At 49.5% G+C, this 16,070-nt stretch overlaps 1 protein-coding gene across 6 annotated transcripts; it reads right to left on the bottom strand.

Moving 5' to 3' along the window:
* Nucleotides 1-67: 67 nt before the first annotated feature.
* On the bottom strand, nucleotides 68-16,048 carry CTU2 (cytosolic thiouridylase subunit 2). Of its 6 annotated transcripts, none has more exons than XM_024555990.4 (15): nucleotides 15,850-16,048; nucleotides 14,932-15,006; nucleotides 4,824-4,902; nucleotides 4,509-4,568; nucleotides 3,320-3,380; nucleotides 2,734-2,843; nucleotides 2,280-2,572; nucleotides 2,074-2,209; nucleotides 1,755-1,886; nucleotides 1,225-1,316; nucleotides 989-1,092; nucleotides 731-878; nucleotides 520-586; nucleotides 333-391; nucleotides 68-239 (listed from the first exon to the last, which is right to left on the bottom strand). In XM_024555990.4, exons 1-15 carry the CDS (start codon nucleotides 15,912-15,914, stop codon nucleotides 164-166), a joined length of 1,557 nt encoding a protein of 518 aa, XP_024411758.2. In that variant the 5' UTR covers nucleotides 15,915-16,048; the 3' UTR covers nucleotides 68-163. The 6 variants fall into 6 exon arrangements, 5 of the variants coding, with proteins under 5 accessions (XP_024411758.2, XP_045047626.2, XP_045047625.2 ...); XM_045191691.3 differs by having other exon boundaries at nucleotides 14,919-15,006; nucleotides 15,850-16,016; XR_006654878.3 differs by having other exon boundaries at nucleotides 160-239; nucleotides 731-895.
* Between the last annotated feature and the right edge of the window lie 22 nt (nucleotides 16,049-16,070).

The following is a 16,070-nucleotide window of genomic DNA, read 5'->3' as shown; positions in this document are numbered from 1 at the left end:
CCAGGGGGCCCAGCCCTCCTTTCCCCACGTGTACTGTAGTTTTTTAATTAAAAACATTTTTATTTATACAAACGGTTGGTAACAAGCTGCCTGCCCATCCTTGCCATCCTGCTCCAGCATGTTGGAGGTCCCAGCGAGTGGTCCTGGGTGTCCATCCCCAGGCTCAGCTCTCAACAGTCTGCACCTCGTTGTCACTGTCCTCAATCAGATACTCTTGCAGCTCCTGTAAGACCCAGACCCTGGGAGAAGCCACACAGTGGGAGTCAGCTCGAAGGTGCTGACGCCCACAAGGACTCCTCCCAGGGTTCTCCCAGTACAGCAGGTGCCAGTACCTCTGGCTGCGGAGCTGGGCCTCAGTCAGGATGTAGGGTGGCAGGGGGTCCAGGGAGGGCTGCAAGAGAGAGCCGGCACGGGTGAGGGGGCTGCGCAGTACAAAGCTGAGCCAGTGCCAACCTGCCACCCCACCTCTAGGAGTGGGAGGGCTTCCCTGTGGCCAACATAAGGGAGGTGTCCACTTACCACATCCTTCATGTTCACACGGCACCCGTAGCAAAGCTGCTCAATGACATGGGCTCGGGGGTCCTCCCTGTGAGAGCAGAGCTGGACCTGTGTGCCTGGTCCTGGCCCTTCAGCACAGGGCCTAGGGGCTTAGTCCCAAGCTGTACCACCACCCTCTGTGCAGCTGCAAGGGACCAGCCATGGGGTGGGATGAGTCAGAGAAGGGACTCACCTCCCACAGGGCCCAGCTCCCCGGCAGCAGCCCTGGGCCCCGCCCACTCTTGCAGAGCAGTAGGGTGTTGTGGGCGCCTCAGCTGGTGGGGTGGGGGGCTGCACCCGAGAGAGATGTAAGGTCTGGGCCCCAAAAGCCGTGGCACTATCTGCAAGCAGAGATGAGCTGCGGGGACTTCAGGGATTGCTGAACCCCAACACCCACTTGCCAGTACCCCTCCCTCTCTGCCCAAGCACCCCGAGGAGATGCGGCCCAGACCAGCAGTGTCGATGTCCAGTGTACACATGCAGAGCAGGCAGCGGGGGCCTGGGGGGCCACCAGCGTTGCCGTCCCTGGGGGCCTTGACCAGCTTCTCACTCGTCCTGGAAGCATGGGGACAGGGCACAAACTCACCACCGGTTGGCTGAGACCTTGCTCCTGCCCTGGCCCGAGCCCCAAAGTAGTGAGCTCAGTGCCCACCCTCCCACCCCACTCTAGGAGCCACACACACAGACCTGTACACAGTGCTGACCGTGGAGGGGAACTGGGCCTGCAGCCTGAGCACGAAGGCTTCCATGAGCCGATGGATGCTGGCCTTTTCGGGGGCCTAGGGACAATCATATGGTGGTTGCAGAAGTGGTCCTGGCGCAGAGGGACAGCCCCCAGGGCCAACCACGGGTTTCTCCACACTGTCAGCTCCCAAGAGCCTACCGTGTCAGGGCTGGAGTGAGCCAGGGCACACACTTCTACCATGTCCCCATTGCTATACACAGTCGTTATTAAAAATTAAGCTATGTAAAAAAATTTAAGTCTCTGACAAAGGCCATCCTGCCCCTCCATCATGTCCATGACCCCCCAGCTGGGCACCTCACCTTCCCAGGGACAGGGGCACCACACCAGCCTGCCCTCCAACTCAAAGGGATGGCCAAGGATGCTAGGGGACCCAGGGACTCCACTATGGCACCAGGTGGCAGGCACTGAGGCCAGAGGGCTGGTGTGGACACAGCTTAGGCAGCTGAAGGTATGCTGGTGCCCCGCAGGTTACCTTGGTGTCGATGGCCGGCGTGAATACAGAGGGGACAGCAAACAGGCGGTTGTAGAAAACAACCTCCTTCAGTGTGTGGTCGCGCATGGGCCGCACCACCACCACGTCACCGTGCCGCTCGTCGCAGAAACCCTGGGGGTATGTTGTTCACTGCACCCAGCTGACCGGCTCACGGCCCCCTCCTTCCCTGCCAGCTGGGGAGTCACAGCCTCCTCCCTCTACAAGGGAGACCCCAAGACTGATTTACAAGACTACTTTCCAGTGAAGGGGCCTATGGGACAGGGTGCGAGGGGCCCCTGTGCAGCCTGCTCCCAAGTACCGTGTCCCAGGCCAGGAAGGCCCCTCTCCCCAGCGCCAGGCTAGTCATGAGCTTGATGGCCAGGCGGGTGCAGCTGTCCCCCGTCATCACCTTGGAGTAGCCATGGGTCCGGGCCATGTGCAGAATCAAGTGGGTCCTGTGAGCAGGGCAGGGCATCTCAGACCCAGGTGGGGCAGGGCCAGGACCTGGGGGAGAGGGAGGCTCACCGCAGGGTCTGCAGCAGCTCCTCCTTGGCTGTCAGTGTCTTCACTGAGTCGAACAGTCTAGATAGAGCCTCAGTCTGGGCAGCTGTGGGTGGCTGGGCCTCCGTCTGGGCAGCTGAGGGTGACACAGCTGGGGTCTGGGGGTCCTGGGTGCCAGGCTGACTCAGCTGCTCCTTGCCCTGGGCTGGTGCATGCTGCTGCTGGAGGAAGCTATCCACGGCTGCCTTGTAGGCCCCCTTGGTCCCTGAGGGCTCATGGGCAAAGCAGCGAAGCACAGATGGCGGCAGGCTGAACACCTTGCGGGGGAGGGTGGAAGAGGCTGTATGAAGCCCAGGCCCAGCTCTGTACACACTGTGGAACAGGCCCAGGCAAGAAGCCCATAGCCACGCCCCAACCAGTAGGCATGCACCCATCATGGACATCCTCCAAGGGCCTTTCCTCCAGGTGGCCCACCCACCTCTTCTAAAGCAACAATGTGCCAGGGAAAGCCAACTGTCTGCAGGATTAGCTTCATCTCAGCAAGGATTTTGGCTCTGTCCTCCAGGCTCTGTCCGCAGGCTGCTCCCTCTGAAATAGGCAGGCACAGTGGAGTCGTGGCTTACAAGAAAAGAGCCCCAGGCCGGCAGGACAAGGCCAACACATGAGAAGCTCCTCAAGGATGTGCTCTGTAGCACAGAGGTTTCTGTAATAACCACAGGTTGCAGACCTTCTCCTTCTTGGAGGACAATTTTTAGAATGGGTGTAGGATTCTTTGCAGTAGCTGAGGGGCCCGGCAGGAGGGGAGAGGTGGGGCAGGTTAGCATCCGGCCCCTCGGGCCTGTCTCACTCACAGCCCTAGACCCCACGGAGGAGGCCAGGCGGACGCTCCTGTCTGACTCTCTGGTGGTCTGACTTATGGCAACAGCAATGCCACCTACTGCTGGACATGTGCGCTGTCTCCAGAGAAACACCCCCGCCAGGGCCTCGGCACCGGCACAGTCCAGCTGTTTCAGAAGGCCCGCCCCAAGCAGCTGGGGCCTGGAGGGAGAAATGGCCACACATACCATCAACATAGACGACCCCTGGCACAAAACGCAGTCTTTTGGCAGAATCTCGACTCAGGCCCTGGAGAAGGGAAGGGACTGGGCCTCAGCCCCATAGCCGGAAGCCACAGGACAATTTCCTACTGAGACCCTTCTCTGTCTGTACTGGGCACCCTCTGAAAAGGGGCAATGACCCCCACCTGTAGTGGACAGGTGGCACAGGGAAGCCATACAGTCCAACTCTGAACTGGCTCTGCCTGGGCATCTGTACTGTCCGTTGTAAAACCCACCCTCCCCAGTCTGTCCCTGCTGCTGGCAATGGCCTAAAAAGCAGCTAGGTTCACATAGTCATCCGTGCCCCCTACCCAAGCCCTTCTGGCTGTTCAGCACAGGACAGGACAAGAGGATAAAAACAAGGAATCGCTACTCAGACAGAAGGCGGCAACAGGTGCTGGACAAACACCTGGGGGAGGAGGTGCTTATCTCACATCATCCAGCCAGGTTTAGGGGACAGGAAGTGAGAGCAGAAGCACCACCCTAGGGCCCCGGGCACCTCCCAGGACCCGGTACAGACCACCCCATGGCTGTAGCCTTGTGCCCAGTACCTCCAGTCTGCACCCCCCACAGGGAGTACAGAAGGTCCTTGTGTGTCCCACCCCTGGGTCAGGGCCTCCAAGATGTCCAGCACCATTGGGGAAGCCACAACTGTCCCCAACACTGTGATCTGGGCAGGGTGGCACTCCGGTGCAAAGGCCCCCTGCTGTCTCTCATCTGCAACCGCCTTCTCCCCTCCCCACCTTGACATGAGCTGTCCTTTCCAGCAACACTGCTTCACCTGGCAACATCCCTCGTCATGCCCCTCATTCTCAAGGAAACTGCCAGGGCCAAGCCACTTTTTTCTCCCAAGGCACCTGCTCCTATTTCAATGTCTTGTCCCAGACTACTCCCAGGCTGAGAGGAGACCCATGGCTTCAGAGCTACCTTGAGTGACGCTCCACTGTGCCCCCTGAGACAACCATTTCCCAGTGACTACTTTTCTACAGTAGGGCAAATGGGAGAGCGCTAAACTGGGGCATAGCTGGGCACTCCAGATACAGCTCTGGGCTTGTGCACCTCTTGTATACACATCCGAGAGCTCTCCGGGGCTGGCCCCACCCTGGAGCTTGGCTGGGCAGTGGCCTGGGCCCAGAAGAACGGTGTGGAGACGCACCTCAAGGACCTGCCAGACCATGGAGCTGGACGAAGGCCCCCCAGACCAGGCCAGGAGCACCTGGGAGAGAAGGAACATGGCTGGAGGGCCCCACGTCTGAACATGAGCATGCTCGCTCACCCCCAGCACTGTGGATGTCCCCAGACATGGGTCCATCCTCAGAGTCCAGGTGCAGGACGGCGGGATGTGGAGGAGGTGGTAGGATGCAGGTAGGACAGGCTGCCTGCAAAAAGGGTGGCAGGAGCATAGAGCCAGGGCCTGGGTGGCCAGGCTGCCTAGTCAGGGACTCCACAGAGGAGTCACCTCACACTCTACCTTCTCTCCTGGAAAGATCAGCCGGTTCTTCCCAAGCACAGCTCTGAACTTGTGGACGTAGAATGCCTTGAAACAGTCCCTGCAACAAAACCACCATTGGCTGCGGCCACATGACTCAGGTGCCCACCGTCCATGCCAAGACAGGAAAGCTGCTTAAACTGGCCTCCACAGGGCAGCAGCCTGATGCTTGCTCAGTTACTTTTTCCTTCTTGTCCCAACTTCCATCTTTAAAAGCAACATTTTGATATTGAGGCTCTATCCAGAGGTCAGTGTGGAGGGGTTCTCATCAGGTATGGTCATCCCAGGATGAGTCTCACACCACATGGGAAGGCATCTGAGTCACCCCCATAATCCTTATCAGCGTGAACCAATGTCTGAGGGGTCAGGAGCTCGGTGCCACCTGCTGCCACAGGCACTCAGAAAGGCCCAGCTGGTAAACAGACAGACACAGGCATGTGCAGGACAAGGCCACCCCAACCCTCTCCTAAGCAGAGTTGATCTCTTCCAAGACTCCCACAGAGAGAAGTACCACCTCTTGGAGTGAAGGGGGAAGTCCTGGGCAGGCCTCCGGGGCCCAGCATCCTGAATCTCCACAAAGGCCTTTCTCCAGTTCTCTGATCGCACCAGGACCAGAAATGCCCGGGAAGCTTCTGTAAATGCAGAGTCCTGGGCTCTTCCCCATACTCACAGATCAGAACTTTCAGGGTATCCCTGGCTGGTATGGCTCAGTGGACTATGTACTGGCCTATGAACCAAAGGGTTGCTGGTCCGATTCCCAGTCCGGGCACATGCCTAGTTTGTCAGCCAGGTCCCTAGTAGGGGGAGTGCAAGAGGCAACTACACATTGATGTTTCTCTCTCTCTCTTTCTCCTCCCCTTACCCTCTCTCTAAAAATAAATACATAAATAATCTTTTTTTTTAAATGAACTTCCAGGGTAGATCCTGGGAATCTGTGTTCTTGATAAACCTTCCAGCTGATTCTCGGGCTCACTAGGTCAAAGGTTATCAGCCTTGACTGCATATTAGAATCACCAACTATGTCACAGTATATTGGGGATGAGGCCCAGGCATCTGCATTTTAAAGCTCCCTGGCAATCCCAGCAGCGAGGACAGAGAACAGCAACCTGAGCAGAAGGGGGCAACACTGCCCTAAGAGAGCTGCCCCATGCCTGGGGGTGTGCCCTGTCTACTTCCTTCTTCCTGCTTCCTGAAACCACACTTTCCCTCTGGGTCAGGCCACAGCTTCCCACATATGCTGATCCTCACAATCATTGAGGAAACATGCTCAAAACCGAGACTGACAAAACCTACAAGCAGAAAATCAGCTGCCCATCTTTTCCCAAAACTGAGCAAGCACAGGCAGGGGAGCTCTGGGCCCAGAAGGAGCCCTGCAGCCTCTGCTCCTGTCAAGCAGATAGGAGTTCTCCAAGCAGATTGGAGAGACCACCATTTTTAGATGCACTTAAGTGATTAAAGCATTGGCTTCCGTGCCTAAAACATATCTCCTGGTGGCACACACCTCGTTCTACTAAACACGCACCAAGTCTACTAGGCTCCCAGAAGATGTTCAGGGACAAGAACATTTTTGGAAAACAACTTACTGAGTCCATTCAGTTTCCTTTTTGGAACATTTTAGAAAGCAAAGTCCAAGACTCTTGGAGACCAATTTAAAGATGTGAGCCAGTCACTCATTCAACAAATGTTCATTTGCTGTACAGAGCATGCAACATCACCAGGAATTAACTGGGATAGAAAATGGGAGACCAGCCCTGCCTTTATGGAACTATAAATCTAGTAAAAGTGGTCAGACATAGAAAACTTATGATTCAAGGGCAATATGACAAGGGCACAAAAGAGCTTCAGACAAAACAGAATGTGCTGGTGCCCAGCCCCTCTGAGAATAAGCCTCTGCTCCTCCAAAGGACCCCCAGAAACAGAGGAAGGCTAGGCCTGCCTTCCACTCCTCTATCCCTCAAAGTATTGGGTTGGCCAAAAAGCTTGTGTGGTTATTTTCCGTACGATGGCTCTAGTAGCACTTAGTTGTCTTTAACTTCATTTGAAACAATTTTGTTAGTTGCATCGTGACAGCTGTCATATCAGTGTGCACTAACAAATAAACATCAAATTTGGTGAATTTTTGTGTAGCTGTTTTAATATTGAAGATGGAACAAACTGCACAATATTTTTGGCATATTATGCTTTATTACTTCAAGAAAGGTAAAAATGCAACTGAAACACAAAAAAAGATTTGTGAGGAAGATGGCGGCAACATAGGTGGGAGCGGAAACCACTTCCACTCAGCGCCAGGGAAATACCTAGCTGATCTGAGGAGCAGAGCGAACAGCCAACAGTACTCCAGCATATACGAAGATTAGAGACCAAAGATAGAGGACATTGAAAGATCTGACGGTAAGAAGAGTGCTCAAGGACAATAAGGTCCCCGGGACCCGGGACCGCGCGGTACAAGGGCTGCAGAGGCGCCAGCCCTGGCGCAGGGGCTGCTGCAGGAGTCCTGGGAGAGGGCCAGGCTGCGCTGTGAGCAGCCAGGTGCTTGATTGGACCAGGGGGGCTTGAAAAGGAGGAATTTCTCAAAAAGAAAAAGAAAATAGAGACACTCAGGGGCTAGTTAGAGAACTCTCGGTGGTGGCCGAGGCCCCTGGCGCCCCTCCCCCCTCCGCCCCCGGACTGCGAACGGGGAACGCGGGATAAGCAGCACCAGCGCTCACCTGAGGTGCGGTTGCGCGCGGTAGCGCGCGCGCAGATTAGCGAACGGGGCCCATACGTGAAACCCCGGAGGGGCGCCCACACCTGAAACCTCCGAGATCTTTTGGAGCAGAGACTAGCTGCTCCACCCACAGACCCAAAACCTCGGAACCGAGGACCGCGTGATTCGGTCCCAGGGCGGCCCCGCCCACCCGAGAGTCTCAAGCCCCGGGCGGCTGGATCGGGCTCCCAAGCGTAGAGCCTCTGGCTCAGCGGCGGGCTGCGCGCTCACCAAGCGTAGGGCCGGCTGGGTGCGCACTTCCCAAGCACAAAGGGGCTGGCGAGAGTCGTAACACCAAGGCGGCTGAACCAGCAGCTTGCAGGGCGCCAGCCTCCCTAGCCTGGGCGGCTCGATCGGTCGGCCGGCTGCGCGCTCAGAGCCCAAATAACGTCACAAACCCGAAGCGGCTGGATTCCCCTGCTGCGCGCGCACGCGTCCGGAGCCAAAGCGGCTGGAGCGGCCACTCGAGAGTCCCAAGAACAAAGCTGCTGGATTGGCTGATCAACGGCCTGATTGCCTGCCAGGGACCACACCTACAAAACAGTGAAGAGTGTGACCCAGGAAGGAAGAAAAGTAAAACCAATCCTTCCAACCACCCCCTCCCGTTGCACAGACAGGACAACAGCAGAAATAACCTGAACGGTTTAAAGCCAACAGAAGATTTTTTTTTTTTTTCCCCTTTTTTTTTTTTTTTTTTTCCCTTTTCCTTTCCACCTGAACTCCTTCTTCCTCTCTCTCTCTTTTTTTTTCTTTCATTCCTTCTTCCTCCCATCCTTTACCATTTTTATGTCTTCTTCCTGCCTTCTTTTATCTATTTCTATGTTTTAATTTTTGTTAAAATTCCTTCTTATCTTGCCTCCGATCTTTCTTTAATCCTTCTTCCCTCCTTCCTCCCTTTCCTCCTTTCCTATTTCCTTTTTCCCTCCTTCCCATCTTTGGTTTTTTTTGTTTGTTTGTTTGTTTGTTTTTTTTTCCTTTTCTTTCTCCCCCCCTTTCTATTTTTCCCACAGGTGCGACAACAAAACCTGGAGTGCTGAAAAGACTAGAGTTAGACCGTGTTAAACACATAAACGTCAGCTCAAGACCAGTGAGCACAGGAGAGTAAGGAGACAGCACCACCGAATCCCATTGGCATTCTACCATAGAAGTTCATATCATAAACCCAGGGATTCAGAACAAAGCAATTTAAGAAGCAGAGGCCAACAAGAAGAGCCTCACAAACAATGGGAAGACAAAGAAACAATTCCCAAATGAAAGGAAAGGAGGAAGTCTCAGAAAGAATGCTAACCGAAAAAGAGGCAAGTCAACTATCAGATACTGAGTTCAAAGCAATGGTCATCAGGAAGCTCACTGAGCTCTCTGAGCTCAAAGAGAACTACCAGAAACTACAAGGAAACTACAATGAACTCACTGCAAACTATATCAACATGAAAAAGGAAATAGAAAATATCAACAAGAGCCAAGAGGAAATGAAGAATACAATTTCTGAATTGAAGAACACAGTAGAAGGAATTAAAAGCAGACTTGATGAAGCAGAGGATCGGATCAGCGAGCTGGAGGATAAAGTAGAAAAAAACACCCAGAAGGAGCAAGAAAAGGAAAAGAGGCTCAGAAAGAATGAAGAGGCAATAAGGGAAATGCAGGACAACATGAAACGTAACAATATCCGTATAATAGGAATACCAGAAGGAGAAGAAGAAGAGCAAGGGATAGAAAACCTGTTTGAAAAAGTAATGATGGAAAATTTCCCTAATCTGAGGAGAGAAAAAGTCACCCAAATCCAGGAATCACAGAGAGTCCCAAACAAGAGGAACCCAAAGAGACCCACTGCAAGACACATCATAATTAAAATGGCAAATTTCCAAGACAAAGAGAGGATCTTAAAGGCAGCAAGGGAGAAAAAGGAAGTAACATACAAGGGAGCCCCAATAAGGTTAGCAACTGACTTCTCAATGGAAACGCTCCAAGCCAGAAGAGAATGGCAAAAAATATTCCAAGTAATGAGAACCAGAGGCCTCCAACCAAGACTACTTTACCCAGCAAGGCTCTCAATCAAGATAGAAGACCAAATAAAGAGCTTCCCAGACAAAAGAAGTCTAAAAGAATACAGCTCCACCAAACCAGCTCTGCAAGAGATGCTAAAGGGACTGCTTTAAGGAAAGGAAGGAAAAGAGAAAGAAAGAGGAACACAGGTAGGAAATAATGGCAATGAATAACTACCTATCGATAATAACCTTAAATGTAAATGGATTAAATGCTCCAATCAAAAGACATAGAACAGCTGAATGGATAAGAAAACATGACCCACACATATGCTGCCTACAAGAAACCCATCTCAGGACAAAAGACTTACACAGACTGAAAGTGAAGGGCTGGAAACAAATTTTCCAAGCAAACGGACAGGAAAAAAAAGCAGGGGTAGCAATACTCATATCAGACAAAATAGACTTCCAAAGAAGGGCCATAAAGAGAGACCCAGAAGGTCACTTCATAATACTCAAAGGAAGAATCCACCAAGAAGACATAAACATTATAAATATATATGCACCCAACATAGGAGCACCCAAATACATAAAGAAAATCTTGGAGGATTTCAAGAAAGATATTGACAGCAACACAATTATAGTAGGGGATTTTAACACCCCACTATCAAAAATGGACAGGTCTTCCAAACAAAAGATTAACAAAGATATTGTGTCACTTAACAATACCCTAGAGGAAATGGACTTAACTGATATATACAGAGCTTTTCATCCCAAAGAAGCAAAATACACATTCTTTTCAAGTGTCCATGGATCTTTTTCAAAGATAGACCACATGATAGGACACAAAGCAACCCTCAACAAATTCAAGAAAATTGAAATCATATCAAGCATCTTCTCTGACCACAAGGGTCTGAAACTAGAAACCAACCCCAAGGGTAAAAACCCAAAACACTCAAAATCATGGAGACTGAATAGCATGCTATTAAACAATGAATGGGTCAAGAACGAGATTAGGGAAGAAATCAAAAACTTCCTGGAAACAAATGAAAACGAACTCACAACAACCCAAAACCTATGGGACACAGCTAAGGCAGTCCTGAGAGGGAAGTTCATAGCAATACAGGCCTACCTTAAGAAGTTAGAAACAGTTCACACAAACAACCTAACCCTACGCCTACAAGAACTGGAGGAACAACAACAAAGACAGCCCAGAGCAAGCAGAAGGAAGGAAATAACCAAGATCAGAGCAGAACTAAATGACATAGAGACTAAAAGCACAATTGTAAGGATCAATGAATCCAGAAGCTGGTTCTTTGAAAAGATAAACAAAATCGACAAGCCTTTAAGTAGGCTTATCAAGAAGAAAAGAGAGAGGATCCAAATAAACAGAATTAGAAATGAAAGAGGAGAGATTACAACTGATACCACAGAAATACAAAGGATCGTAAGAAATTACTATGAAGACCTATATGCTAAGAAATTTGAAAACCTAGATGAAATGGACACATTTCTAGAAAAATATAATCTTCCAAAACTGACTGAAGAAGAAGCAGAAAACCTGAACAGACCAATATCAGCAAAGGAAATTGAAGCAGTCATCAAGAAACTCCCATCACACAAAAGCCCTGGACCAGATGGTTTCACAGGAGATTTCTACAAAGCATTTAAGGAAGAACTAACCCCTATCCTTCACAGACTATTCGAAAAAATCCAAACTGATGGAAGACTCCCAAACTCTTTTTATGAAGCCAACATCATCCTAATCCCAAAACCAGATAAAGACACAACGAAGAAAGAAAACTTCAGGCCAATATCGCTGATGAACATAGACGCTAAAATTCTCAACAAAATATTAGCAAACCGCATCCAGCAATATATTAAAAAGATCATCCACCATGACCAAGTGGGATTCATCCCAGGGATGCAAGGATGGTACAATATTCGCAAATCAATAAACATAATACATCACATCAACAACAGCAAAGACAAAAATCACATGATCATATCAATAGATGCGGAAAAAGCATTCGATAAGATACAGCACCCATTTCTGATAAAAACACTCAGCCAAGTGGGAATAAAGGGAGCAGTCCTCAACATAATTAAGGCCATATATGAGAGACCTACAGCCAGCATCACATTCAATGGACAAAAACTTAGAGCTTTCCCACTAAGATCAGGAACAAGACAAGGATGCCCTCTCTCACCACTCCTATTCAACATAGTATTGGAAGTCCTAGCCACAGCAATCAGACAAGAAAAAGAAATAAAAGGCATCCAAATTGGAAAGGAGGAAATGAAACTGTCACTGTTTGCAGACGACATGATAGTGTACATGGAAAACCCTATAGACTCCACTCAAAAACTACTCAACCTAATAAATGAATTTGGCAAAATAGCTGGATACAGAGTCAATACCCAGAAATCAAAGGCATTCCTGTACACCAACAACGAAACTGCAGAAACACAAATCAGGAAAAAAATCCCATTCGATATAGCAACAAGAAAAATAAAGTACCTAGGAATAAACCTAACCAAGGAGGTAAAAGACCTGTACTCAGAAAACTACACAACACTGAAGAAAGAAATTAAGGAAGATACAAACAAATGGAAGCATGTACCATGTTCATGGATTGGAAGAATTAACATCATCAAAATGGCCATACTACCCAAAGCAATTTATAGATTCAATGCAATCCCTATTAGAGTACCCATGACATATTTCACAGATATAGAACAAACATTGCAGAAATTCATATGGAACCATAAACGACCTCGAATAGCAGCAGCAATTTTGAGAAAGAAGGACAAAGCAGGAGGTATCACAATACCTGATATCAAACTGTATTACAAGGCAACGGTAATCAAAACAGCCTGGTACTGGCATAAAAACAGGCTCATAGACCAATGGAACAGAATAGAGAGCCCAGAAATAAACTCAAATCTATACGATCAATTAATATTTGACAAAGGAGGCAGGAGCATAAAATGGAGCAAAAACAGTCTCTTCAACAGATGGTGTTGGGAGATCTGGACAGCTACGTGCAAAAAAATGAAACTCGATCACCAACTTACGCCATACACGAAAATAAACTCAAGATGGATAAAAGACTTAAATATAAGCCGTAACACCATAAAAGTCCTTGAGGAAAACATTGGCAGGAAAATCTCAGACATTCCACGCAGCAACATCCTCACAGACACATCCCCTAAAGCAAGGGACATAAAGGAAAGAATAAACAAATGGGACCTCATCAAAATAAAAAGCTTCTGCATGGCTAAAGAAAACAGCACCAAATTACAAAGAGAACCAACAATATGGGAAAGCATATTTGCCAATGATACCTCAGACAAGGGCCTGATCTCCAAAATATATAAAGAACTCACACGACTCCACTCCAGGAAGACAAACAACCCAATTAAAAAATGGGCAAAGGACTTGAACAGACACTTCTCCAAGGAAGACATACAGAAGGCCCAGAGACATATGAAAAGATGCTCAGCATCACTAGCCATCAGAGAGATGCAAATTAAAACCACAATGAGGTATCATCTCACACCAGTCAGAATGGCCAACATAAACAAATCCACAAACAAATGTTGGAGAGGATGCGGAGAAAAGGGAACCCTAGTGCACTGTTGGTGGGAATGCAGACTGGTGAGGCCACTGTGGAAAACAATATGGAATTTCCTCAGAAAACTAAAAATGGAACTGCCCTTTGACCCAGTAATTCCACTGCTGGGATTATACCCTAAGAACACTGAAACACCAATCCAAAAGAATCTGTGCACCCCAATGTTCATAGCAGCACAATTTACAATAGCCAAATACTGGAAGCAACCGAAGTGCCCATCAGCAAACGAGTGGATCCAAAAACTATGGTATATTTACACAATGGAATTCTACGCAGCAGAGAGAAAGAAGGAGCTTATACCCTTTGCAACAGCATGGATGAAACTGGAGAGCATTATGCTAAGTGAAATAAGCCAGGAAGTGAGGGACAAATACCATATGATCTCACCTTTAACTGGAACATAAGCAATAGAAGGAAAAAGCAAACAAAATATAACCAGAGACATTGAAGTTAAGAACAATGTAACAATAGCAAGGGCGGGGGTGGGGGGGTGGGGGCGGGGGACAGTGGGTAGAGGGGATTACAGGAACTACTATAAAGGACACATGAACAAATCCAAGGGGGAGGGTGGAGAGGGGGGAGGGAAGTGGGTTCACCTGGGGTGGGGTGAAGGGATGGGGGAAAAGGCATACAACTGTAATTAAATAACAATAAATAAATTAAAAAAAAAAAAAAAAAAAAAAAAAAATCTTATTGGGATTATGAAATGGGTGGTCAATTCTGTGGCTGGAATGGTGATTAGGATGCAAGGGATGAGAATGAGGACAAGAAGGGCAAGAGTAATGATATTAAAGCTAATATCCTAGTTCTCTCTAAAAAAAAAAAAAAAAAAAAAAAAAAAAAAAAAAAAAAAAAAAAAAAAAAAAAAAAAAAAGATTTGTGCAGTGTATGGAGAAGCGTCTGTGGCTGATTGATCGTGTTAAAAGTGGTTTGCAAAGTTCCATGCTAGACAATGTTCCACAGTCGGGTAGACCAGTTGACTACAATCAAATCAAGACATTAATGGAGAACAATCAATGTCATACCATGTGAAAGACAGCCAAATTACTCAAAGTATCCAAATCAATAAAGTTATTGGTGAGCCCTGGCTGGTGAGGCTCAGTGGATTTAGCACTGGCCTGGGAAACAAAGGGTCACCAGTTCAATTCCCAGTCAGGGCACATGCCTGGGTTTCAGGCCAGGTCCCCGGTAGGGAATGCGAGAGATAACCACACATTGATGTTTTCCTCCCTCTCTTTTTCTCTCCCTTCTCCTCTCTCTAAAAGCAAATAAATTTAAAAAATAGTTATTGGTGAAAATTAAAAACATGTCTTTTATTTTACAGAAAAAAACCATACAGACTTTTTGGTCAACCCAATAAAACACATCAGGCAGAGCACCTGCCCAAGATCCTAGGACGCTCCAAGTTACCCTCAGATGTGTTCTAGCTGCCCAGAAATGCTCATCCCACCTACAACTCACTCACTCTCGCTGCCAACTCTCCTCATAAGTCCATCACATACCTTCCCGCCACCTGATCCACAGTTGAATCATGGGAGAATGTTACCCACACAGGAAACCAATACTTCCCCCACTAATACCAGAGTCACCAAGAGCAATATCAGAACCAGAATTAAAATGATTAAATGCTTCTAAAAGCAAAAATAAAGCCACAGAAATGGAGGCAATCCTGGCTGCTGAGCAAGACCATTTGCCAGGGTCTCCTACCTACCTCCAGGCCTCACCTGCAGAAAGCATCTCCTGAACGGATCACCACCACCGGCAGGCCTTCCTTGCACTTCACACACTTCTTCTCACCGCTTTGGAGACACGTGGGAGAAAACAGAACAGGAACATAGATTAGCTCAGTGAGTTAGAGCATCGTCCTGATATGCAAAGATTGTGGGTTTGATCCCAGGACAGGGTACATACAAGAATCACCCAATGAATACATAAATGGGTAAACAACAAATCAATGTGTCTCTCTCTCTCTCCCCTCCTTCTTCTCTCTAAAATCAATCAATAAAAAAAATTTTAAATACAGAACACTGATTACACCCCCCCTCCCAGCAGGCTTCAGAAAGAGTCCTGTTTCTCACCCCAACCCTGCGTAGAAGAGGCAATGTAGGGGCCTGTACACACACAAACCAGGGCTTGTGTCTTATCCAAAATACCAATTTGACAAAAGACAATGACTCTGGAGATTGCCAGTCGGCTAAAGCCAACTCAGGGGGCAGATAAAGGCCACCTCTCAATCCCTTCATGGCTGGCACAACAGGAGAGACAACTTGCTCCGCGTGGCTTTGGATGGGAGATATGGAGCCACTGGAAGAGGAAGCCCACGTCCTCTTCCAGTAAAGACAGAATGGTCAGCGGCAGAGCTGTCCCAACCACTGCAAGAATTTGAGGTGCGAGCGAGCAGAGGGAGCCCCTTCCTGCCAGTGTTCACCACAGGCTTGACAGGCACTCCCGGGTGCTGCGGAGCGAGTTCCAGGCCCCACCCGGGACTCCCGGGTTCCCGGGCTCGGCCATGACGGTCTCTGGGTTTTCTGGAGTACAGGGCCCGAGACTGACGGCAAAAAGCGACGGGGGCCTCACGGCGGACTCGCCGCCGGCTGAGGCCGCCGGGTACCGGAGGGACGGGTGTGGCGCCCAGCTCTTACCCGGGCCGCGGCGGCAGCGGTCCCTCAGCCAGGGGATCCCCATACTTCTCGCCCACCTGGCACATGGTTGTACCGAATTCAGGTGCAGACGGTGGCGCCGAGCGCTCTGATGACGTCACCGTAGCGCCGTCGCACTAGTGACTCCCATACGTCAGCGCGGCGCCGTCGCGGCGGTGACGCGCGGGCCGGGCCGGGCCGGGCCGGCCGGGACAGCGGCGGCG

This window comes from Desmodus rotundus, chromosome 12 (assembly GCF_022682495.2).
Source record: "Desmodus rotundus isolate HL8 chromosome 12, HLdesRot8A.1, whole genome shotgun sequence".
Lineage (NCBI taxonomy): Eukaryota > Metazoa > Chordata > Mammalia > Chiroptera > Phyllostomidae > Desmodus > Desmodus rotundus.
Note: the sequence above shows the minus strand (reverse complement) of the source record. Positions and strands in the feature narration are given on the sequence as shown.